Genomic DNA, 24,598 nt, shown 5'->3' with positions numbered 1-24,598 from the left:
ACATATTTTTTAAACAGATTTTTAAGCAGATATATGTGTGTGTAAATATCTATCTGAGAGTACTTTGGTATGCTTTTCGCTCACATCACAACTGATTCTTTTCCTGTTTCAATTTGTAGTCGTACATTCAGTTTTGGGGGTTCAGTATGTATATATTTATGTGCTCCTCTACATTCGTATTTATTTTTTTTTGAATTTCATCGTATATGAATTATATATAGTAATATCACATCACAATATCACAAAATAATATTCATTACTACACGAAAGGTTCCAAACAGTGCATTACAAGTTGAAATATAGAAATGAATGTATAATCATTTGTACATCGCTTCAAATATATGTTGTTTCCGACCAATAAATTCAATACTGAGTTTCCAAATGATTGCCTCCCTTCTACCATTCGATGTGGGAAATGTGGAAAAATGCGAATGAAGAATATAATGATCATTACAGTCGACTGCAATCTACCTCTGTTTAACCAACATGAACTATTGTCTAATTGGAGTGGAGGATGAGCGTTTGAAATACAAATAGCAGTCCGGCAAATATAGGGTTAAAGGGTTAATGTGCTTGAAATTTTAATTGTGAACAAATAATTCGGTAGGTATTTATTCAGTGTCGTCGATAATGAGGTAACGGTTAGTTAGCTGAGAGAAGATTTAGTAGATTGAAATATGCCTGTGTTTTGCTAATGAAAAAAGTTGATGAGCAGAAAACATGTCAGAAAACGGCGAGTTGCTATCATTCCGTGAAAAATGCCCTCCAGAAATGTATGTACTTTACAAAATATTCTGAACAGTTCACGACGTCATGAGTAATTTTCATTCTGTTTCTTCCACTATGAGAAAAACGTTTTTTTCTTCTCTTTTTTTCTACTCTCTCGATTATCAAATGTCATGTTGAGAATTCTCATAATTTTTTTCTTGTAATGGACTATTTGGAACTTCTGGTGTAGTAATGAATGGAAGAATAATCTTCCTCTTGATGATGGTCACTTGGTCATTGAAACACGTGTCAGAAATATATTAATTTCTGTTGTTATTCAGTTTTATAAACATGATTAAGGCCCTGTTATGAACATTCATGTTTCTTCTGGTGAATGAATGATTCATTGATTGAAAAAAAATGGGAACAACTTAACTTTCATGAAATTTCTTCATCACTTCTCAAGCAAAAGTAATTCTACTTGAATATTTGACTTGCGGGCCAATTCAAAATTCATGGAATAAAACCTAATTTATTTTCTAGTTACTGGATTCGTGGTCTGGGTAAATTCTTGTAACTGTTCCGTTTCATTATATCAGTGTATCAATTGAAATACATGATGAATTCAAAATATCCAATCGAAAAGTTTATAATGATTGACCTGTTTTTACTATTTTCATTTACTAACACTATGGATTTTAGTTTTCTTTAGGTATATTCCTCTTCTAGGAACTTTCTTATCAAATCATATCTGAAGCTCAATAACCACGTTAACATCTGCAGTGAATTATTACTTAATCGTACAGTTCAATTAAGACCTTGTTTATTCTAGATTTTGGCGAAGGCAGTGAGTATAAAATTTTCATTAAAGGTCTTCTGCAACTTTTAATTAGGATGGTTGTTCTAACCTAACCTAATATTGTGTAAATATACTGAAAGTTTGTTATTTTTGTGAAAGTAAAAGTTGTTGAAAGTTATTTATGATACATTTAATCGTATGGGTAGCTCAACAAGGTAACTTCAAAATTTGGAAAAATGCATTATCCTCTCACATGCTGGACCTATATACGCATAAGAAAAAAAATTGGATTGAAGTACTATAAAAGGAATTCAATATTTTATTCATATAGTTCATTATAAAAAATAATTCAACTGAAAAATAAAAGAAAATTGGTAATCGGATGATTTGAGTTTAATAAAAACTGATGAACATCGAATGGTACGGTTCAAGCCCCTAAACATTTTGGAATGGTTGGACCTCTTTAGAGGGATGCAACCAAGTTGAATAATAAATAACAAAGTTCATGGATGAACGACACTGATTATCAAGAGATACAACTTCATCAATTAAAAGTTGATGTCAATGAGGCCATTACACAGAATTTACTTCTCACAAGTAGCACTTTGTGCAACGGGAACTTCATAATGAACTTTTTAACAGTTGAAAAATTAAAACTTCATGGGAATGAATGAATTTTTATGAATTTATCTCAATTATATAAATATTTGAATTGAAATTTGCTTGATTTGATTCTGGTTTCTCACTCTTGAAAATAAAAAAACGAATTATTAACCAACACTAGGTATTGCATGTATACCAATACAAAATAATATTTGCGGAATTCCAGTGATAAGAAATGAACAATTAGGGTCAATGGCATTCCAAATCGTGAACTGCTATAAGTGAAAAATCGATAACGTACGCCACTGCAATCCGCAGTTTTTCCTGACGCTGCAATAAACTTACGGAACAACCTCGGAAATAAAGCACTGCCAAAGTATCTGACTTTGCATTTTGTGCAACTGGTGTTTATTTGTTACCGTTGTATCAAAACCAACTGCAAATTCACTCGAACTGATCGCCCAATTCAAATGTATATTTTACCCAAAGTCAAGTGATACACAATTGCCGAGTTGTTGGAAATTCAACTGGTTTTTTTACACTTGACTTCATGTCCCTTTGCTCTTCGTAGGTGAATTTCCAAGATCAATCCTACGTATTTTCAGATTATGTGCTGATAACCTCACGTATTTCTTTTTTTTATAAGTTTATTGAAAAATACAGATAACTTCTTCGAATTCATTTCAAGATGGAAAAAATATGTAAGTTGACTTTTTTAAATCAATTGAGTGATAACTGTTTGAATTTATAGTCTATACGAAGTCAATCCGAACAGCTAAATTACTCTTACCACTTACTTTACTACTAATGAAAAGAATCTGTGTAGGTTTATGAAAAATAAAAATAATTTAGAAAAACACCTATACCACGCCGCCCATGCCATACAAAGAAACTGCCGATGTTCGGTAACTACTTAGTTTTTATGTCATTCGAGTTAACCTCGTATGTACTATACGTGGTCAATTTGATATACAAATTGAATAATTATGCTAATGTTAGTATCTGAAAGAATCATTTATGGATGATTATACATGTTTCGTAAGAAGTTTTTATATTTTTTCTCCATTCATAAGAAGTTTTTATATTTTTTCTCCATTCATACCTCTTATACAGGATGTCAATCAAAATCAAAAACTACTGAAAATGTGGTCCATTGTAGTCCAAACAGCAATAGTACTCGGCTTTCGTACTCCTTCCTTATCCAATGAAAGACTTAAGAAGAGAAAAATCTAAAGGAGTTGAGTCCAGCAATGCATTTGTGATTGAGCTTGGTTTTGCAACTGACCGCCTTCAGTTCTCTGGCGATCCCATAGATGGCGACCTAGTAAAGGGGGATGTTTTCGTCCTTCTTTGTCTTGAAAAATTTCAATCAATTAGTGTTGGACGAGAAAAAAATTGGTGTGGTGGAGCATTATTCGCTGAAAATGTGTAATAGTCCCTTTCCAGAGTTGATTACTTTCTGTAACAATTTGAGAAGCTCATGAGTTATAAGAGGATTGACAGACAGCGTCTTCAATCATATTAAGGCACCTACAGATTGTCACAGGTAGCGACAATTTAGTCTACCTACTCACATCGTAATTCAGATGAAATGAACAATGGTATTGATACAAAACTGCATTAGGGGGATACTATTTTCAGTGGGTTTCTCTCGTGTATTAATCCCATCTGCTCTGCTACTGTTCTTGACGAACTGGCAGGCTCTCCAAGAGATCTAATAATAATTAAAATCGTAGCTAAACAGTTCAACAAGTCAAACCGATTAAATGATTTGGTAAAATCGTTGAAATTTTGTGAATAATTCTTGTCTTTAAAAACCTTCTAATTTCAAAACATTTTCAAAGAAGTAGTAAGAAAATGAAGACTGCATATGTATCATCTGACGAACCCAAATCGATATTTCACTATTTAATTACATTAAAATTTTTTTAGGATATTTTTGCTGTTTTAAAAATTTCTACTGACGATACAATGAAGTACACCCTCAATGTAGACAAACCTTTCTTCCTGAAGAGGCGATAAGGCAAGTGTCTTATTCCGAAATAGAATTCTCAAGTCTCTTCCTAGTTTTGACATTCACTGTTTATATGAACATAGTTGTTTCGAAAGGGATTTTTCTTCCAGTTTTTGTCTGAAAGTTACTTTTTGGAAGATTCCCACATTTTTATATGAAGATGAAGAACAATTTCTGCTTATTTCTGTAATTTTCGAATACGATTTTTCAAGAACTGATAGGTAATCGAAAACTGAAAACTTAGGTTACTATTGTAAAAAGAATTGAAAGCAATTTTAAATGATGTACTTCTTGGCTTCTACATTATGAAAGTAACTTATATCCCACAAAGATAATGCCCCTTTCAGGAATAAAATTGAAGTATGTTTCCACTTTTCCATATCACTATTTTCTTGAAGGAAGGTATGAAGGATTTAAATTTTTGAACTGAAATTCTTTATATGATTATTTTTTCAACTTTAGCCGAAAATTTCCATTTCTATTCTTCAGAAAAATTACAATTTTCAACATTTTCAAGAGTTCTAGAAAATGGTGATATTTTTTATGGAACCTGGTTACATTTGTGCAAAAAATATCCACTAAGAATGAAAAGTAATTCTTTCTCACTCATTATAATTTAAACTATCAGGTAATGATTTTCTCTGACATTGAATTAGTTTTTCGTGGTCAATCACAGTGAAAATAATTTCCAAAGAAGCGATTAACGATTTATTGAATTCCCCGTAGAATATAATCCCCATGTCACAGATTCCTTTGAATAAAATAAGTACGTAATAAGTGAAAAGCGAATATATCAGAAAACCATCTAATCAGATCAGATAAAGGTCGCAGTTTCAAATCAAACGAGGGCGATCCCAATAAAAAGGAAGCTCAAACTCTCCGTGAAACATGAGCATATAACATGTCCACAATAAAGCTCACTTTTACAACAATATGGTTCAAATTTTCTCAGTGTTGACTGGCTATTGAGGTATAAACAAATTTCCGTAGTGAAATCGCTGGCACCTATCCTGCTGAGAGGGGCGGCGCTTGCCAGTCGCCGCCCCTTCCAGCCGGACTTTCCAGAGCTCAGTTTCTGCTCCCAAACCCAATTCAACCGCCGTCGCGGAAGTAAAAGCCACGGGCCAGTGCCGGGTGCAGTGCTTATGAATAAAGTCAGTGTTCGTGATGGAGGAGACCCAAAACTTGGCTGAGGAATATGTGCAGGACTTCGTGTTAGACCATTTCGAGGATGTGACTGTTAAACGCGAGGACAAACGTCAAATGATTGACGCCGACACTACTTGGTTGCAGCAGGAGGATTCGTCCAGCAGGCTGTGCAGGAGTCAATGGGACGATAAAAGGATACCTTCGCCTCCACCCGAATCGATGTACGTTCAACAACCAGTATTAGTGAATATGTCGCTGATGAACGACCCTGGAACGCCTCCCGACACCCCCCCGAACAACTCCCCGCTTCCTTGTAGACCCCCTGGCATGATGGAGGAGATGCTGTGGTTTCCCCAGAGTATGCGAGCAGATCCACAGCCTCTCGACCTCCGACCCCTACACTGCATGGGCGGCGAACCGGACTGGGAAAGAAGGGAGTACATTCCATCGGGAATGATTCTCGACACTCCCAACCATCATATTATCCACAACCAAAGGCCGCTATCGGTTTGTTCCGGGGCGAGTGCTCTTTCTCCGAGGCTGAACCACAACAGTGGCTATTCCACCTGCTCAGAAGACATCGGATTGAACGACGACATGTTGATGTCGTTGTCGGTTAGAGAACTCAACAAGAGGCTACACGGGTGTCCGCGGGAGGAAATCGTGAGGCTGAAACAGAAGAGGAGGACGCTCAAAAACAGGGGCTACGCGCAAAACTGCCGATCGAAGAGGTTGCAGCAAAGACAGGACCTCGAGCTGACCAACAGGAATCTCCAACTCGAACTGCACAGACTGAAGTCGGAGCTAGCCAGGGTTTCCCAGGAGAGAGATCTGCTGAAGCAGAGGCTGCAGCTTGGAAGGCCCCCGCACCTCAGCAACAGCCTCAACTCCGACGGGCAGAGTTCACCGGAGTTTTACCTATGACATCATTTCCCGGGTCGAAGGATTCAGTGATTTTCGGCCCCACGGTTCATAAAAACTGATAAAGATGTACCGTGAACTCTACAAAAAGTGACTTCAATATTTGAAGGAGTGATTCGCACAATCCATTTTCAGTTAGGGATTAAGACTGTTGAGAGTTTCGTTCAAAGTTTTGATTTGTTATCATATCACTCAAAGTGAATGGCATATCTTCCTTTATTAGTTGTTTCTTTCGTATATCTATTTTTATATCAATCAGGTGTTTTCTGAATCTGAAAGGTTGTGTCAATAAGATATAATATATGTTACGTTATTATACTGTAAATAAAATTGTCTAGTGGAAATAAGTAAACACATTTGTTAGTATTCATACATAATTTTTTATTTTATTTTGGTAATGTTGACCTCATTAGGTGCTTCCGAGTAACGATCAGGAATCTTCAAGCTTCAATAATATCATGACAATACCGTTAACCCCATATTTGAACTTACATTTTTGAAAAATTCATGAGATTTCATGGACGTAACCTTTTCAACATTTGGCATGAGATAAATCAAGTAAGTAAAGAATTGTATCATGAATGGATAAATTGTTTATTCTTCTATTGGTATTATTAACACGAGTATGGATCAATTCAGAACACTTTTACATTATGTGATAACCTTTTGCAATACTAAATTTCATTGTGAAAATATGATTACAGATATCACTTTGATACTAACTGATTTACTTTCTTCCTTTCAATAATAGCAATGATTTTTATGGTTTCATAAAAATAATTAATATGTACTACATATAAATGAATGATTTTTTTTAAATCATTTGTATAATTTCTATCAATTTTCAAGTTCTTTTCCAACTAATGAAAAATCTTAAATGTACTGGAATATATTTTTCATAAAAAAATTATTAGTTCCTCAAATCATTGAATGAAAATATTTGAAGTCTTGTAAAAATATTTTGAATTTCCGAGGAACATATTATATTTTTATTAATGTTTGATTTGAAGTGTTTCCATTATGAATATTGATATATTTCAGGTCGAAATTTTCAAGTTCAACACAATATTTTATGTTATAAATTTATCCATAGATGCCTGACATCCCGATATTTCTTTGAAATTATTACTCTGAGTAAAATAATCAGAAATGGCATTATTAACTTTTTAAATTCATAACATGTGTGAAAAATCAATTCTTCAATTTCCAAGATTTGGTTACAAACCAGAATATATATTATTCTGGATTCATTGGTTTAAATTTTTAATATTCCAATATGGTTATACATACCTATGTATGTTTTTTTCTAATTACTATCACAAAATCGAAAAGTTGATATCTTCAATAAAATATTTCAGGGTGAAATACAGACTTTTTTCTCAATTTTGAAATAGGAATTCAAGATGTGAATTATTAATATAGTATTCTATAAAATATTCAGCATACGACATATTATTTTGAATAATGTTGTGGTAAAAGGTATGGAAATATTTCTCATTTGGTATAAACATGGTAAGTATTTCAAATATCAGATTACACGAGATAAAAAAATTAATAAAGCATTTTGAAAATGAGGTTTCATAAAAACTATCCTAATGGCTTGTGTTAAACAAAAATCAGACCCATACTTTGAAATAATCACTTAATTTCTGTGATTTTGCATAATTTTTGAAAAATGTGCCGTGGAAATTGAACTAGCTAGGATTTCGAGAGAGAGAATGTTTTTTAAGATAATAGTTTTAAATGATTTTTCACGCAGAATTAGCATTAAAAAAATTGTAATCCTTTTACGTCCTTTTTTTCGGAAAAATACAAAAGAATAAAATGGAGGCTTGAAGGTGAATTGAAATGTTTTCCAAATAGTCAATTTATTTTACAACTTACTAACATAGATACAAATTTTGCGAAAAAATATAAATTTTCAATATGATATTCCAATCTGACTAATAAATTTATATTGGTAGGTATCTAAGAAACACTTTATTATGAGATTTTCACTGAACTGCAACAGGTTTTGCTATACAATAATTATTTTGGTTTCATATATTCTTCAATCTTTCAACCAATAATCTCTATGGAAGTAAAATATAGAGTTTTTTGTTTGTGTCATGTTTTCGTGATCCACAAAAACTAAATTTTTTTTTTATCATTTAAATATTTGGTAGTCACAAACTTTCTTGGAGCATTAGAAAAATAATCTCGAATTATAGTATGTTGATGAGTATTAATTTATCCAATTCAGAGTCTGTTCAATAATTCATAATTCAATGAATAAGCGTAACATTATTCAAATTATCGTACAAAAGTAAAAATATTTGAATTGAAGGGAAAGATATTTTTCAGGGCAGATTAGTTTTTGTGATTCAAGATTATTTTCATACCAAAAATCTCTGTTTTTTGCTTGAAGTTGAATAGTACTCGATTGTTTGTGAACCAGAAAGCCAAAAAACTTTATTTCTGAAAATATTTGAATTTGAAAACCCTCAAAAGTCGCAACTTGTGCGAGTTAGGTGAGTCGCACAGAAGTATTCAGAGAAGAGAGACTAGTTCCTATGTTGTTTCCATATTCCAGACCATCAAGGCTACTTTCAGGTGGGTGGTTCTTTTCTAGACAGAATTTAGCAGTTTCAGGGTGTTGAAGTCTGTTTTCGATTCGACCGATAATAAATAACAATCATGATTGTCATTTAATAGCTGTCGAAAGGAGGCATCATAGCATTTTTGACTGAAATTTAAAAAAAACCATTTGAAAAAGTTGGTATTTTTCACACATATACTTTGATTTGAAAATGAAATTTGGCTCATTGGTTCAAATTTATTCCTTCGTGAAAACATGTCAAATTGAACAGTAACTGATTATGAGTGTTCTTCAAAAACATAACAAAAATAATCCTATCATTGATTGAAATTTACTTTAATTGGTAACCTATTTTCATGATTTTTCTGGTTGAATGAATGAATGTACAGTTCAATTCAGTTTCAATTTATTTGATTTCATTTCGGCATTTACGAGTACATGTTGTGTACGAATCATTATTCGATATTTCATCGACCTTTTTTGGGTATTTTTACCTTCCATAATCTGAAAAATATGCCTATCAAAAAAATTGATTTTTTTTGATAAGCAAATTTATTAAATACGACAAGTTACTGATAAATAAAACACTTCTCTTCGTGAAAAATACTTCTTTTTTACGCAGTAACTCATCGAGGCGAACTAAAAGTTTGCCCTTTCTACACTTGTATAAAGTTCTCCATTATAATTTTCATAGTTTTTCAGATTGTGGAAGGTAAAAAACACCCAAAAAAGGTCGATGAAAACTGATTTTCCTCCAAATGACTATCGTTGAATTATTAGATACTAGTCAAAAAACTGAAAGGAAAAATTGTCAATTTTAAAATTGAAATAATTAATAAAATGTTTAAGGGACCTCTTTAAAACACGAGAATGGAAGACATTATGAAAATCATCTAATTTTCAGTATTATTACAATTCTAATTTTGTCCACTAAAATATACATTTTTCATTTCTTTCTCTTCTTGAGAGTGTTTTGTATTGAACTCAGTGTGTCATTTGGTTCGTATCTAATAAATTTTCAATGAAAATGTGACTCGGTGGTTTGGAAAAACATCAAAATAACCCTTTATTCGTCATTCACCTTTTGGTATTGCAGTAGGGCAAACCAGCCCAGATTTTGATCTCTTTAATTGTTTTGAATTTCATTTGGAACTATTCATTTTCCCAATTTCCATTTAAAAAAGTTTTCAAAATACGTCAAATGAGAAATAAATTTTCGTGCCAAAAATGTTTTTCACAGAAGGTGAAATAATTAAAATAATTACTGATAAAGTCTTACTTGTTACATATCGAGCATCAACGAATCATTTTTATTGATAAGAAAAGTTTTGATTATAATTAAATTTTTCTGACACATCGAACATTATTAAATTCTAACAGGAAGATCGAAGAGGATCAGGTCATTCGGTTGCTATCGAGTGGAAATTTATGTTATGTTTTAAGTGGAGATAACATTTTTTTGCAGTTTCAATAACCCAAGTAATTATTACTGACCCCTGACGGCACATGCTTCATTCAACTACAATGTATGTTCATGAATTAATTTCTGTTGGAAACTTGAAAACCGATTGAGATAAATTTGATCAATTATTCAATTATATAGTCTAGTGTTAAATTAGTTTATTTTGCTAGTGTTGAAAGTAATTTTCTTTTTCATCCTCTACACTACACCTTCAATAGATTGTGGGAAATGTAAACAACTACTTTCCGCTTGGGATATCGGTAACTGGAATAGGTATCATTCAACAGTTTTAAAATAAATTTTTTTTGCAAAAATCATTAATTTGCAGATCAAGTTCAAATGTTTGTTTGTAGTTTCTGATTCCTGGTGGTTTTGGATGCACTTTTGATATGTTGTACTTTTCATCGTCCTGATCAGGAGTGTACATAGGCACAAAGTCCAGAATGTACATTTTTAGAGATAACCAGAACGGAAGTTCTGGTTACCTCTCGAATTTTTAATGGACATTCTCTTATCAAATCGAAAGAAACTTCCAGAATCAAACGAGAATATATTTAATATTCATTTTTGAGGTCGCTGTATTCATTTCGACGCAAGTGGCTCAGAATCAAGGGTATCTGAAGGTCAAATCAGGAAAAAACTCCAGAAGCAGAGGAGAACAGACCTTACTATGCCCTTTACCTCAAAAACTTGAGATAGATCTAGCTTATATCTTGATTGGTGAGGAGAAATAGAAGGCCACATAAATATTTGACAGCCTCAAGGATTGTCCCATTTTTCGATTACTTCCGTTTTTTATATTTCGAAAACTTTCTATTTCTGGAATTATTGACTACGACATTTTTTATAAGTATACGATGAATAATAGTACACCATATCAAAAATGCATCCAAACCACACAGAACCAGGTACCGATAAGGTTGGTGGAGATTCTTTTACATTAGGAAAAAATATCGTATATTTCAGAAGCATGGAAGATGTGTATCTAGGGGGCATTTGATATCGCCACTTTTTTTCTCAATTATTCTCAATTCTTCAATCAATTTGAAATGTGTTCAATCAGAAATTTGAAAGACCTTCCATAAAATGTTCCAAAAACGATATTGTACGGACGTTTGGATGTTTTATTCAAAGTCACATTTATAGTTCTTGCTGGTATTTAATGTCTTGTATAATGAAGAACCATAGTAAGGAATTGTGTGTTCATGAAGCAGTGAAGAGCTGTTCCATTTATTAATAGAAGACATTAAATTAATGGATAAAGCATTGATTGTTCAAATTTCTAATACAAACACGAAAATAGGTCGTTATTTTTGCATTTTTGAAAAAAAAACATTGACTATATTTTAATAAATACATTGCATTACGCCCTTCTGTTAAAAATATTTTCAACACGCCACTTTGTAAACATATTCTTTTAATACTCTTTATAACCATTAAAAAGTCACAGTTGTACAAAAAGTTGATTGTGAAGGTTTATGTAAACAACATTGTGTACTGACGGGGTCCAACTCATTATGACAAAAAATGAATTTGTTAGGGAATGCAAATACCCAATCGAAAAGTAACGATAATATCAACTTGGCGAAGGAAAACACCACTGAAATGAATAATAGAAGAAAGAAATGGTTATTAGGAACATCCGAACAATCAAAATAAATAGTAAAAGCGTTATGAGTGCTTGAACATTTACATAGCTTTCTTGTATTCACAGTGGATCCTAACTAAAATAAACAAATTGATTATCTGATATAATGAATATGCATATGTATTCCTAAAGTCCACACAGAATAATTAACCTCAAGACGTCTAGAGATTTACGCATTATTCAAGATTAGTGTTTACAACCATATAATTATGACAGCGCTATGAATCCAGTGAAATTTTCGTAGTGGAGTTTATGTATAGAGCTTTTTCAAACGTCCACTAAGGGGAGATGAAGAAACGTTTGATTTGAAATAATTACTTTTAAACTATACTTTCTAGGCTTGACAGAAACTTGGCCATAATGACCAATGATCCATAACAGAAGCAATATCAACTTCATACTTCTCCATTTCAATTTGAATAATATCAAGCTTATTTTCTAGGTAGTAAGAATTCTGATAAATACTCTCTTTGAATCACATAATTTTCCAGACTTGTAATATGTCTTCGACAAAGATTATTGTTATTTTTAACAAGTTCTGTTTCAACAACAGTTCGGCTTCGCAAATGAAAAATTTTCTGGATATAGGCGCTTCAACAAATATATAGCATCACTGTAATGGTGTTCAGATACTCAGACCTTGTATCAGGATATTTAGCCTCAGAAAAAAGTCATTTTACGTAATTAGTTATGTTTTCTGATGTAATTGTTGTAAGACATTCAATATTTAGTCATAAACTACAAAATGTCGAACAGCCTTTGGAAAATGATAGACACAATATTGAGATGGTTTATCCTGCGGAAAGAAGAATGAATATTTCCAAAGTTCACAAAGATCTGATAAAATCAAATATAGTATTTTCGGTTCATTTCGAAATTCTCTATACTAGCACTCTAAAAATCCTGTATTTCAATAAATACAAGATTTTTTAGAAATATCAGCATCGGTTTTACAGTTAAAAACGGTGACTTATATCAGAGAAACCTTCTGAACTTTTTTGTATACAATTTAATGATGAACAATAAAAGTGATACTTCTTTTTATAGTAGCTACGATGAATTCCGTCATATTTCAATTTTTGTTTAACATATGACTTTTATCATTTGAATACTGAATGTCTGAGAATCAACGACTTATACTAAAGAGGCAAGTTACCATTTTTTAAAGACTTATAATTAACAAAAGGTGTAATAACTTATTATGGCGTATAGTATCGATATTTCTGTCGAAAATATTTCATTAAAATTTATCTTTGAATAAATTAAGAATCTTCACTCGGATTTGAAGGGAATATTCAGGAGTTGTTCTTCACTATCAAGTTGAAGTCTAGTACAAAATTCAGCCGGATGCAAAGTATCAACACTAGACTATCCGCAGATTATTTATGTTCGGTTACGAATATTTCTCTAGCAATAAGTTGTGAGGATATTCATAATTAATTATTCATACTATAATTATTGGGGATTTTTATTGGCAACACATTCTTGTCTCTAAATCTCTACCGAAATTATGCAGGATAAATTCCGTTGCAGAAAATGTTTTCAACATTGTTTGCACAGAGCTTGTATAAATTTTTCGCCGCAATCAATCTCGGACAAAGAACATTCTTCATAAAGAAACTATGTCTGACGAGATAAGGCCTGTTGGGAAAGGTTATTCTCAGAGTTTCTTATACACCGGCAAGGTGACACTATCTGAAGGTTCCAGTCAGCAAAAATACATCGAGGCGTTTCTGATGACTTCTGTAACCCTAAACCGCGTTATGAAGAAGGAAATATATCAGCAGTTTACTGTAATCTAACCTATTGCATTTAATATTACTAACAAAGGGCACGTTCATAACATTGTATGTCGTATTAAAACGGAGAATGAATTTTATGGAGATATAATGACCGGGTTATTTCATTGTTGAAGTGAAACTTTTCACGAGTAAGTTGAACAATACCCGGTGATCTAAGACTATTTTGTGATTTTAATTTTTGATCTCAAATATTTTTAGCACGTTGTATATTTTATTGATGAGAGACATAAAAGTTAGAAGTGTTTTGCGTATTCGTCGATTTTCTGGTATTAAAAAAAATAGAGCACAGCAAACACTTGGAATGTGACATACGTGATTGTAGTCTGAGTCATTAATGTGGATACTCTGGATTGGATACGGTCATATCTTTGTGACAGATGGCAGTGTGTCTCAATTAAAAACGAGTCTTCTGGGTACTGTAAAAACGACTTGAGCGTCCCACAAGGATCAGTATTTGGCCCATTGCCATTCATAATTTACATGAACGACTTCGAAAAGCTCCCTGTGCCAGCATTCTTCACTATGTATGTAGATGACACCTCACTTATAATTTCCAACATGCGAAAACTGTGACGAAACTTTAGGTATCAATATTTGATAATTGGTTCTCGGCGAACTTTCTTTTTCTAAATATTAAAAAACCGAAATGCCTTAGATTTCATAGTTCCCAGAAAACCTGTGAATTTATCTCACTTGGTTCTCCTATGATCTACACTAATGTCACAAGAACGAAGTTTCTAGGATTAAATGTCGATAATAATCTCAATTGGAAGTCTAACTGCGAGGATCTTGTTTCCAAACTTCATACAGTTGTCTATCAATTTAGGATTATAAAAGAAATTTTGATTCCTGAACAGGTAGAAATGATATGATCTTTCGGGGAACATCAACTTTATCGTCTTGTGTTTTTATAGCACAAAAAAATATTGTTCATTCAATGTTGCGGATTTGAGCTCTCGAACATCTTGCAGAAACGCAGTCAAAGACCTAGAAATAGTAACCTTACCCTTTATATTTTAGAATTATGTATATATATATATATATATATATATATATATATATATATATATATATATATATATATATATATATATATATGTACAAAAAAAAGATACATTCCCCCATGTTGATTATAAACATGAGTATAACAGTAGACATGAAAATAACTTTATTGTACCTTCAACAAAACTCAGACTAAATCAAAATGCCCCAAACTTCAGGGCTCCAAATTATATTATTCGATTCTAGAAAACATAAAAATAGTAGTTCAATAGTAGTTTAGTGCATCACTTCTGAGGAATTTTTTTCATTTTCCTGTTATTTATAATTGTTTTTATGTTTTTATGAGGTGTTTGTCATTCGTTTTTTGCTGGTATATGCATTTTGTATTAAACCCTTTGTTTGACTTTTTCCATACAGCATGATGGGCGACTCAGCCTATATCCGTCGACATAACGCGACCCCAAAGGTGCCGCCCTACGCTCCTGGAGATATTGAGCCCGTTGTGGGAAATGAGAAGTACCGAATTTGTTGGAACCATTCATTCCTCACCCTCAGGCTCATACAATATAATAAACCTGATGTATTTTTTCTCGACCACCAGAGCAAGATGCTATTATTTGTCGTCTAATTTTCAGTATAGGTATCAAGTATGAAAACTAACTAATAGGTACAATTTAAATCTGAAAATATGGTTATATGGGGAGTTTGTAGATAAGCTGAATGGTGAGGTAATTGAATGAACAGGGGTGCCAATTATAAAAATTTAACACTTGAGCTTATAGAAATTACCGGGGTGTGTCAAACTCATAAATTCAAGATACAAACCCCAAACGAGATTGAATAAAAAAAATCAGGTATTCATAGAACACGTCTGTTTGGACAAAAACTCTACAGTGTGTGAACATCTGTGATGATAAGTGAAGATAATCTCAAAATCCTACACACACGTAATAAAGGGACGAACATGATATTGTTGGAAGCCATGGAAATTAGTAAATCAATTGAAAATCCGAAATATATGACCCTAAACGAGCAACTCCACTCTTGAATTTATAAGTTTCACAGCCCCGGTAATTTCTATGATCTCCAGTATTGAATTTTTATAGTTGGCACCCCTTTTCATTTAATTACCTCCTTATCCATCTCACCTACAAACTCCCTAAATAACCACATTTTTGGGATTCAAATCGTAAAAATGAATTGACTAGCTGAAATTAGACGAAAGTGTTTTCATTCATTTCATTAAAGGGGCATAATATCCCAAAAAAATTGAAAAGAAAAATAGATTGATTCATTGATACATGACTGCTCTGACTGGATGTTTAACAATGGCTGAGTCACCAGGAAGAAAGTTGTACATTCTAATGGAGTGGAAGATGAAAGATCTATGAAACATCGCATTTTTGTGTCAGGCATAGTCAAGGCGATGGCAATTTGCAGTCAAAATTTATAAATACAAGTTACCAAGCTGCTACACACAATCGTAAAGTACGACTGATGGGGAAATGAGATCACTAATTTCAGAAAATCCTGCGACCAAGAATCGAAGATCCCCCTCGAGAACACTCTACCTGTACCTTTCCATCGATCCGACCCACAAAAATGCACACAAAAAACGTAATCAAGCCAGGGACTGATGAGAATGACGTCACGAGCGCGTTTTCAGAGAGGCGAGGGTCGGGTCAGAATTGACTGGTGACCAATAAAGCAACGTCAGCATTCTATTGGAGAGCAGCGTCGCGACGGCGCACCTTATTCCGACGCCCAACGTAATTAAACTCACCTGTGAACAGAACAAACGCGGCATAACTGGAGGAGATATGTAGATCGGTGGATGGGAATCCAAGAATTGTATTTTTGGATCGTAGGGGTGTACTGGGGTGTTTATTCATATAAACACGACTGGGGAGACGCGTATGTAGGTCAATGATACTGGGTCGGTATTCGGGTGATAACTAATTGTTTTCCGATACTTTGTTTTATGGTTTTTCGTTCATTAATTAAATCCCCCTGTTTTCAACAAAAACTTTTGTCAAAACTCCTCGGTGAGGGGTAATATGAATTTGCACACCTTCAGGATTTCAGTCCTATTGCAGATTTATTTCTTTTAAAAACTTGAAAGATCATATTTAATTTTCATACACCACTAGATAGAGAATGAGTTCAAAAAATTATTTTTGAGATACTGAATTCCACAAATTTTTAAATCAGCTGATTCTTTCCATTTATGATGCATATGCTTCTATCAGCCAGCTCTATATTACTTTCAACTTTCAGTTGAAAAACGATATTACATAAGATTTTATAGCAAAAAAAATATTCAATTTTACAGTTATCTTGTATTATTATGAACAATAATTGGAGTCTTTGAAGTCCACTAGATACTCGTTAGGACAACAAGAGGATTGTTCCGAATTCTTGGGGTTCTTGTTGAATACTCTTCGTGAGCAAAACAATAGCAAAATCAATACTCCCAGCCGCTCTGGACTGAATGATTCCGTACAACCCATCTCGTCTTGTGTTTGTAAATCTTTTGGTGGAAAAATCCTCACTTGTTTACTTTGCGGTAAATGTTCAAGACGTACTGAAAACTTATGTGAATTTCTGGAACTTCATCTAGCTTTTCCTAATACGACTAATTACCAGTCCGTGCAAAGCTTATTGTTAAATCATCTGAAAATGGAATTTTTAACAGGTGATGATCAACTGTATTGTCAAACATGCGCCAAACTAACTGACTGTTATAAGGAAACAAGTATAGCTAAGGCACCAGTCAATCTAATAATAACACTGATGATATTCAAACAAGACTCAACCTCTGACGGAAGCAAGAAACTCTTTGGAAGGTTCGAAATAGATGAACATTTCAACCTAGCAGACCACTGTTATAATATTCATGCAGTCATTGTTCACTGTGGTTCTGGCGTTGAATGTGATCATTATTACGCCTTGGTCAAAGAAGAAACGGACTGGTTTAAGTTTGACGATAGTCGTGTCACGAAGTGTTCTGGCGATGCATTGAATTTATTGGAGCCTCTGGAGACACCCTACATTTTGTTTTATGAGAGAGAGGACATTGTTAGATCAAGATCTTCAGATGATGTGGTGCTGCAGGTTTTTCCGGGTTTTCCTGCAGCTGAAAAAGCAAATGCGCCACTGGAATCAATGAAGTCGCCCCGGAGCGCCAATTAATTTTTATTGTTGTTTTTACTCACAGTTATTAAGAATTTTTCCCAACATGAAGAAATAAATAATTTCTTTTTTCGTGTGGCTGGTCAAAACCTGACATGAATATGTATGCACAGAAAGGGGGTCTTTTTTTAGGACGGATTAGTTTTTGGGAATGAAGCTCTCGATCAGTGACTTGAAAATCATTTTTGAATAGTTCAATTATAATGACTCTATAATTAATACTAATAAATCTATAGAATCATCTTAACAGCGGGTCCATTCCGGCGCCTATCACGATTGAGCTCACCTGTAAACAGAACGGATGTACGATAACTGGAAGAAAACTAATGACCGGCAATCGGAAATCTAAAAATTTCAATGAGTTCTAATTTTAAATAAATCGTATGTTAGGGGTGTACTGAGGTGTTTATCCATATTTTGCTACTGGAAAGACGCGTATGTAGGTCAATGCTATTGGGGCCAATGTTCGGATAATAACCAATTGTTATTCGATACTTTATTGTATGGTCTTTCGTGTATTAAAGCTATGGGCTCTGTGAAATTGAAGAACTCAAACTGAGGAGACGTGATGATTTGTTCGCAGGCGGAAGAGTAAAAAATCAATTCACATATTTTTAGGTTCTTGAATGAAAAGGAAGGCCCGAAGGCTCTCAATTCAATTTGAACAAAAATTATTATACAAAGTCTAATTTTATAAAAATTATTAGATTAGGTGGCACACCTAATAGATACCAGCAAGAAATTCTTACAACATTTGACATTTACAATAAGTTCCACATTTATTTCAAATAATTTGATATTTGCGAACTTTGGCGAAATATTTCAAACGTCTTGCTCATGTGAAGTTGTTTAAAGTGCTTCATCAATACAAAAAAACTCATATACCCCACAGTGAATTTAGGAACTTGGTGGTTGAATTAAAAACAACCTTTTTTTCTGGTTTTAATTTCAAAGGGCATTTGGTGATGAACATATTACATCAGAAGACGAATTGAAAAGCATGTCAACTTTTAGATTTCTATCCAATTGCATATTTGAAGAAAACCAACCAAAACAGCGGTAAAAAGTTTCCTCCCAACAACGAAAAATCTGACAGAGATTGATTAACATCTGGTGTCTTTATTATTCAATCATACGTCACTCTCATGGCCCAGGAATGCATCATTCTTACAATTTCATTGTCACTGTCTTAATCAATTGAATTAACGTAATCAAATATTCAAATATGATTATGGGCTAAATACTAAAACTTTGCATAAATAGTTCTACAGAAATTAACAGGTTCAATGTGATACATAACTCCACTGAGACATCAGAAAATATGCAAATAGACTAAAACTCACCAATACATGAACAGATACAAGAAACCAAAATGAAAAACAAATTTCCACACTCCACTTTCACGAAAATAAGACAATATTTCAGTTCAAATTCCAAATTGAACACCAACAATTTATATTCCGGGTTTTCCTGCAGCTGAAAAAGCAAATGCGCCATTGGAATCAATGAAGTCGCCCGGAGCGCCAATTAATTTTTATTGTTGTTTAATAATTTCAAAATTTGTATTAATTTCTTCTTCAATATACTTCTATTACTGGAGTTTTTTCCCAACACCAAACCATTATTTTAACACCCCTACACGTGTTTCGATCACCAAAATCAAACTTGATGATCTTCTTCTTGAAGATGATCACTTGGTGATCGAAACACGTGTCGAGGTGTTAAAATAACGATTTGGTGTTGGGAAAAAACTACAGTAATATAATTTCAAAAGAAGTAACTCTATACATGGATGTGTAGATCAACCAAAGAGGTAACTGTCACACAAACTGGAAGAAAAAGCCTTTATGAAACAGTTACTTTATATAAACATTGGATTCCCACATTTTTTGTATCAAGATGTAGTAGTAGAAAGCCACAAACTTTTTTCCCAAAAAATTAATCACTCCTAAAAATATAACCCTCTCAATTTAAACAAGACATTTTTTATTCGAATCGAACCAGTTAACTGAATAGTAGCAATTTTATCTAGCTGGTTGAGTAAGTCCGTAGACTTGAGTATCGGTCTCATGTCGAGGCACGATAGATTTTAACAATGAAATTCTATTGTTGAAGAATACGTGTTTAGTCATTTACCTGCTCTGTTTAAATATTGAGATGGTTGTGATCTTCATGTTACAAGAACCAATCTTTCAAAGACCATGAACTGTTTATTTCAAAAGGAGCTACTGGATTTTAGTGAACTGCAATATCAAAAAAAGGATACTGAACAGCAGCACTTAATTTTGAGAAATGACTGACGTTTTTGCCTCAATCTCTTGCAGTGGCGTACGGAAATTATACAAAACAGATGAGAAAAAATTATGATGAAATATTTAGGATCCCAATGCAATAGCAGCTCAGATACATTTCACAGGTTTTATGAATGCTTTCGAAAAATTGAACGAACGACATTTTTTTGTGAATACGCAAAACAACATAATTATTTTTGTTAAAATATAGATACTTCGAAAACAGGCCAAACGTCACAATCCACACTTCAGTAGTTCTGACCAACAGGTACACCCTGTAAATACTAGTGTTTGTTGGTAGTTGCCCATAACAAGATAAATCCAATCTTCTTCCGATATAATGAACCCAATAATTCTCGCCCTCGCACCAGCCAACTTTGTCTTCGTTGACACATATTCTCTCGGCGACGTCACTAATTGTAATCGTGTTGGTTTATAACAGATCGCCCGAGAAAGAGGAGACAAATTGTGATCGATAAATCGGAAGTTGGGGAAAGTTTTCGTCGGAACCCTGAAAATGATCATGTGGAATGATAGAAACTCGAGATTGTTGTCTTTCGGCACGTTTTGTCTCGTTACAAAAAGATGTAATGTGGTTTGATTCACAAGGTCAGAGAAAACATCGTTTGATCTTCCTCTTGAAGATGATCGCTTGGTGATCGAAACATGTGTCGAGGTGTTGAAAATAACGGTTTGGTGTTGGGAAAATTTTTCGGTTTGGTAAATGGATGTAGGTAGATACATATATTACATGAAATTCGCACCCACGGTCGAAATTATCAACTCAGAGGTAAACTTTAAATCACCTTAGTACTTTTTACGAAACTGTTATAAAAAAAATGTAAAAAAGTGTAGGTATTACAAAGGATATGAAGTATTTTGAAATGAGGCGTATAAACACATACGCTTAAACAATAGTTGGATATTATAATCAGACATCTGACCTATTTTCGTTTTGTTTTTTATGATGTCAACCAATTGGAACCGCGAAGTTTCTGGGTTGTGTTGAGAGACAACGATTGTTTTAAAATTGTCTGATTTTTATTACAACATTCGTAAATACAACTCAAATTGATTTACTTTCCCGTCACACTTCAATTGTGATACGCACTCATTTCGGTTTATTTTTCGTTCACACCATGATCATTTTCTTGCATTTTCTTCCTTATTCACCATTATCAGTTTTTGAGAAGATTTTGATATAAATACAACAGTGACCATGAAATCGATCGTGTGATTCTAGTAATGATGTTGATATAAGTAATGGAAATAATAATAGACGAAAGCAATGATTTGAAACCTGAAAGTAATAAAATCTTAACTTCTTCTGGTGTAGGTACTGAACTTAGCAGATTATTTAAAAGACTCAGTTCTCTACTTTCAACAAAAAAGTTAATGGTAAAGTTACTGCCCAATCTTAAATTGTTATTATTTTTTGGTCAATAATGTTAGTAACCTTTTCAAGCAATCGAGAAAACAATTGACCTGTTTTGCTCTTGGATAAAGAAAAAATCCGAAAAGTTGTTACTTTCATGAATAACCGCAAATTGAGCTTCCTAAATAACATATATATATTTATAAAACCATATCCTGTATTTTATCATCAAAAGTTTTTTCATTTGTATTTTCAATGTTCGTTTCTTTTTTATATTCGAACATAATTTCACATTCTCTGGTTTTTGGGAGTTTATCATGTTAGGTATACGAATATTTTATTCTATACAATTTTGTTTAGAAATGGTTGAGTTGCGAAACCGATTATTCAATAATATACTGATCCAAAGATAGTTCATTACTTAACGACATATTTAAAATTTATTTTCAACAATATTTTCACAATGTCTTCCACGAAAATAATAACAACTTTGTTGGTTTGTCATTTGGTGCGAGGTTAATTACCTTTGAAATATAAACTTATTTTACTCTAATTTGCCGAGGGATAGTCATTAGTAATATTGGTGTCATTTTAAAAAAGTGCTAACGCATGTTTGGGTAATATGCTCCTCATTTCAATACATCAAGATGGGTTAATGACCAGCTGTAATGCGACACTAGTTTTCATTATTTGATAACGAATATATACGTTATAACTTTTCGCGGAATTGAGGAAGCAAGCATGGACTGATCATTGTAATATTTCAAAAGTTATTATGAGTGTGGTATTTAGTTTTGCAGGAATCTTGGCGGTTGAAATAAAAAGGAAATATTAACCGCCAAATCACAGTCAACATTTTCAAAACTCCTGACAGGAAATATAAGAAAACAAATGATAAAGGACGTAATACTCGAATAATAAATTCTACTCAATATAAACAAAGTCTGAAAAATATAGGTTTTCATTCATAACACGTTTCCATTGATAAGTAGAACGACCGCCTTTCAAGATGAAGAATTTATCGGCCCATTAGAAGAAGAAAACATGAACTGGATATTGAGTTACTATGCAAGATGTTTACAAACAATACGATATTGAGATATCGGGACACTGTGAAGTATTCGATGAAGAATGCATCGGTTAATCCCGTTTTTAAATAAACTTGAATTGAGTCACAATAGACTGCCATAACATATTAGTCATTACGTATAGTATGAAACTAATTTTATTATTGAAGAATTATTTGAGATTGCGGATCCTAAGCAATGGAATCAATGGAAAATTTAAAACGTTAGTTTATGATTTTCCTTTTATCTTTACCAACCAACTGCTTTCATTCGACTAGTCTTTAACAAATTATGCGAAATAAAAAACAGCGAGGGTTTGATCAAGATTAAGAAATGGTTTCATAATATTCATTTATTCGTACTAGAAATCATACTGATAATCGCATGTTAAATGGCACGACCTCGTTTATTCCCTAATCAGTCCAAGTTTCGTTTTTTAAAAGTTCTCGTTTGTAAATTACCTACAATAGACAACGTTGAAAGAACAACAACAAAAGTTCAAAACTAAAAAAGAAGATTGAAAGAAGAAGTTGAAACAAAGATGAATAGTACATATCTGATGAATTAAAGGAATCCAAATATTAAGATTACCTTTTACTCTCTTCAATCAGATCCATATTTCTAAATATCATCCTGAATAATAAGATAAAAAATTGACATTTTGCCTCCATTTCAATAACTTTATGTCATGTATTTTTCCATTAGCACAAAAACTTATGTACTGCTTCATTGTTAAATCTCTTTTTGAATATATCCCCGTAGTTTGATTGTCTGATTATTTGTATCATATTAAAAATATTGAAATGAATCAGAATGAATCTATCACTAAATCTACAATCACTCGAAAAATGGGACTTTCGAGTTCTTTGCATTTTTTTTCAGGCGATGATAATTGTCCTGAACTTTCAAGATAGTTTGGGTTTAGTATTTCTATGAAACTAACTAAAAACATGTAACTTTTTACACAGCCATCTGTTACACTAATTATAACTTCCACTCGAAAATAGACGTATTTGAAACAACATTACAATATTTAAACAATCTATTGAATAGGAATGATCCACAATACAGCAATACAACTAGTTTCTTTTGGGTCCACGCTTTCAGAACCATCACAGGAGTCGGTGCTTGCACCATGTTCTTCCTAAAGAGGACCTTCAGTAACGAACTGAAAGTGCTCACAAATAATAAGACTTTGTCGAATCCCCTGTACAAGGGGCTGACTTTGGGCGAGATCAACCACTACGGGGGCTGGCACTGAAAATACTGCAATACCCCAGCCTAGTGGAATTTATAGCCAGCAAACCGAAGAACATCATCGGCTGGGATAAGATTGAGCACAAAAAGATAGACAAGAACAACATCGCCCACTCGTCATTGCTCGTTCTTAATTGTTTTTGTCAACAACACCATATTCATGCCTCAGCCACAGTATTCACCAGATTTGACTCCCTGTGACTTTTTCCTGTTCTCAAGATTGAAGGTACCACATAATACCACAATCAATAGTTGTGTGTGAATCGAATACAGCCATCGTATCCTGAATAACATAAAATAACTTTTTGTCAAGTTTTCGGAACAACCTTTACATCCAACAAATGAAATTTCTATCAGAGCCATAACGATGTTGACAGATCTATCTTCCGTCGCGGCATTACGGCCGTATAATCAATTTTAATCTGTACTTCATTAGTTCCGCCGCTTTTCGGAAGTAATTCCCATTAAAAATGAAATTAAAATTACAAACGGTCGCAATTAGAGAATGGGCGTTCTCCATGACATACTGGATCAAGGAGGGATCATATTCTTAATTTAACAAGTGACGTATAGGCGGGTAGATTTCGCAGTTTTGTCGCCTGACGTGATTCTCGTTTAAGGGCTCTGCCACCCCTAGATAGGGCTACCCCCGAACCGTATGATAGACTGCCGCAAGGGGACAAGAAGACTATATCAAGAAGAGGACTTCCGCCCTCCGAATCGTGACAGC

The 24,598-nt window shown here is 33.3% G+C and overlaps 1 protein-coding gene across 1 annotated transcript; it reads left to right on the top strand.

The window, feature by feature from the left end:
- The first annotated feature begins 5,103 nt into the window (after positions 1-5,103).
- tj (Maf family bZIP transcription factor traffic jam) lies at positions 5,104-6,546 on the top strand. The gene has a single exon (XM_023165803.2). It carries the CDS (start codon positions 5,292-5,294, stop codon positions 6,195-6,197), a length of 906 nt encoding a protein of 301 aa, XP_023021571.1. The 5' UTR covers positions 5,104-5,291; the 3' UTR covers positions 6,198-6,546.
- The last annotated feature ends 18,052 nt before the right edge of the window (positions 6,547-24,598 follow it).

Source organism: Leptinotarsa decemlineata, unplaced genomic scaffold, assembly GCF_025532065.1.
Source record: "Leptinotarsa decemlineata unplaced genomic scaffold, Ldec_3_MD MMD2_tig00000882_RagTag_RagTag, whole genome shotgun sequence".
Taxonomy (NCBI): domain Eukaryota; kingdom Metazoa; phylum Arthropoda; class Insecta; order Coleoptera; family Chrysomelidae; genus Leptinotarsa; species Leptinotarsa decemlineata.
The sequence above is the reverse complement of the archived record's forward strand: the minus strand, read 5'-3'. Positions and strand labels throughout refer to the sequence as shown.

Excerpts from the sequence above, each read along its gene's own strand:
- tj (XM_023165803.2), top strand. The coding sequence starts at position 5,292 with ATGGAGGAGACCCAAAACTTGGCTGAGGAATATGTGCAGGACTTCGTG.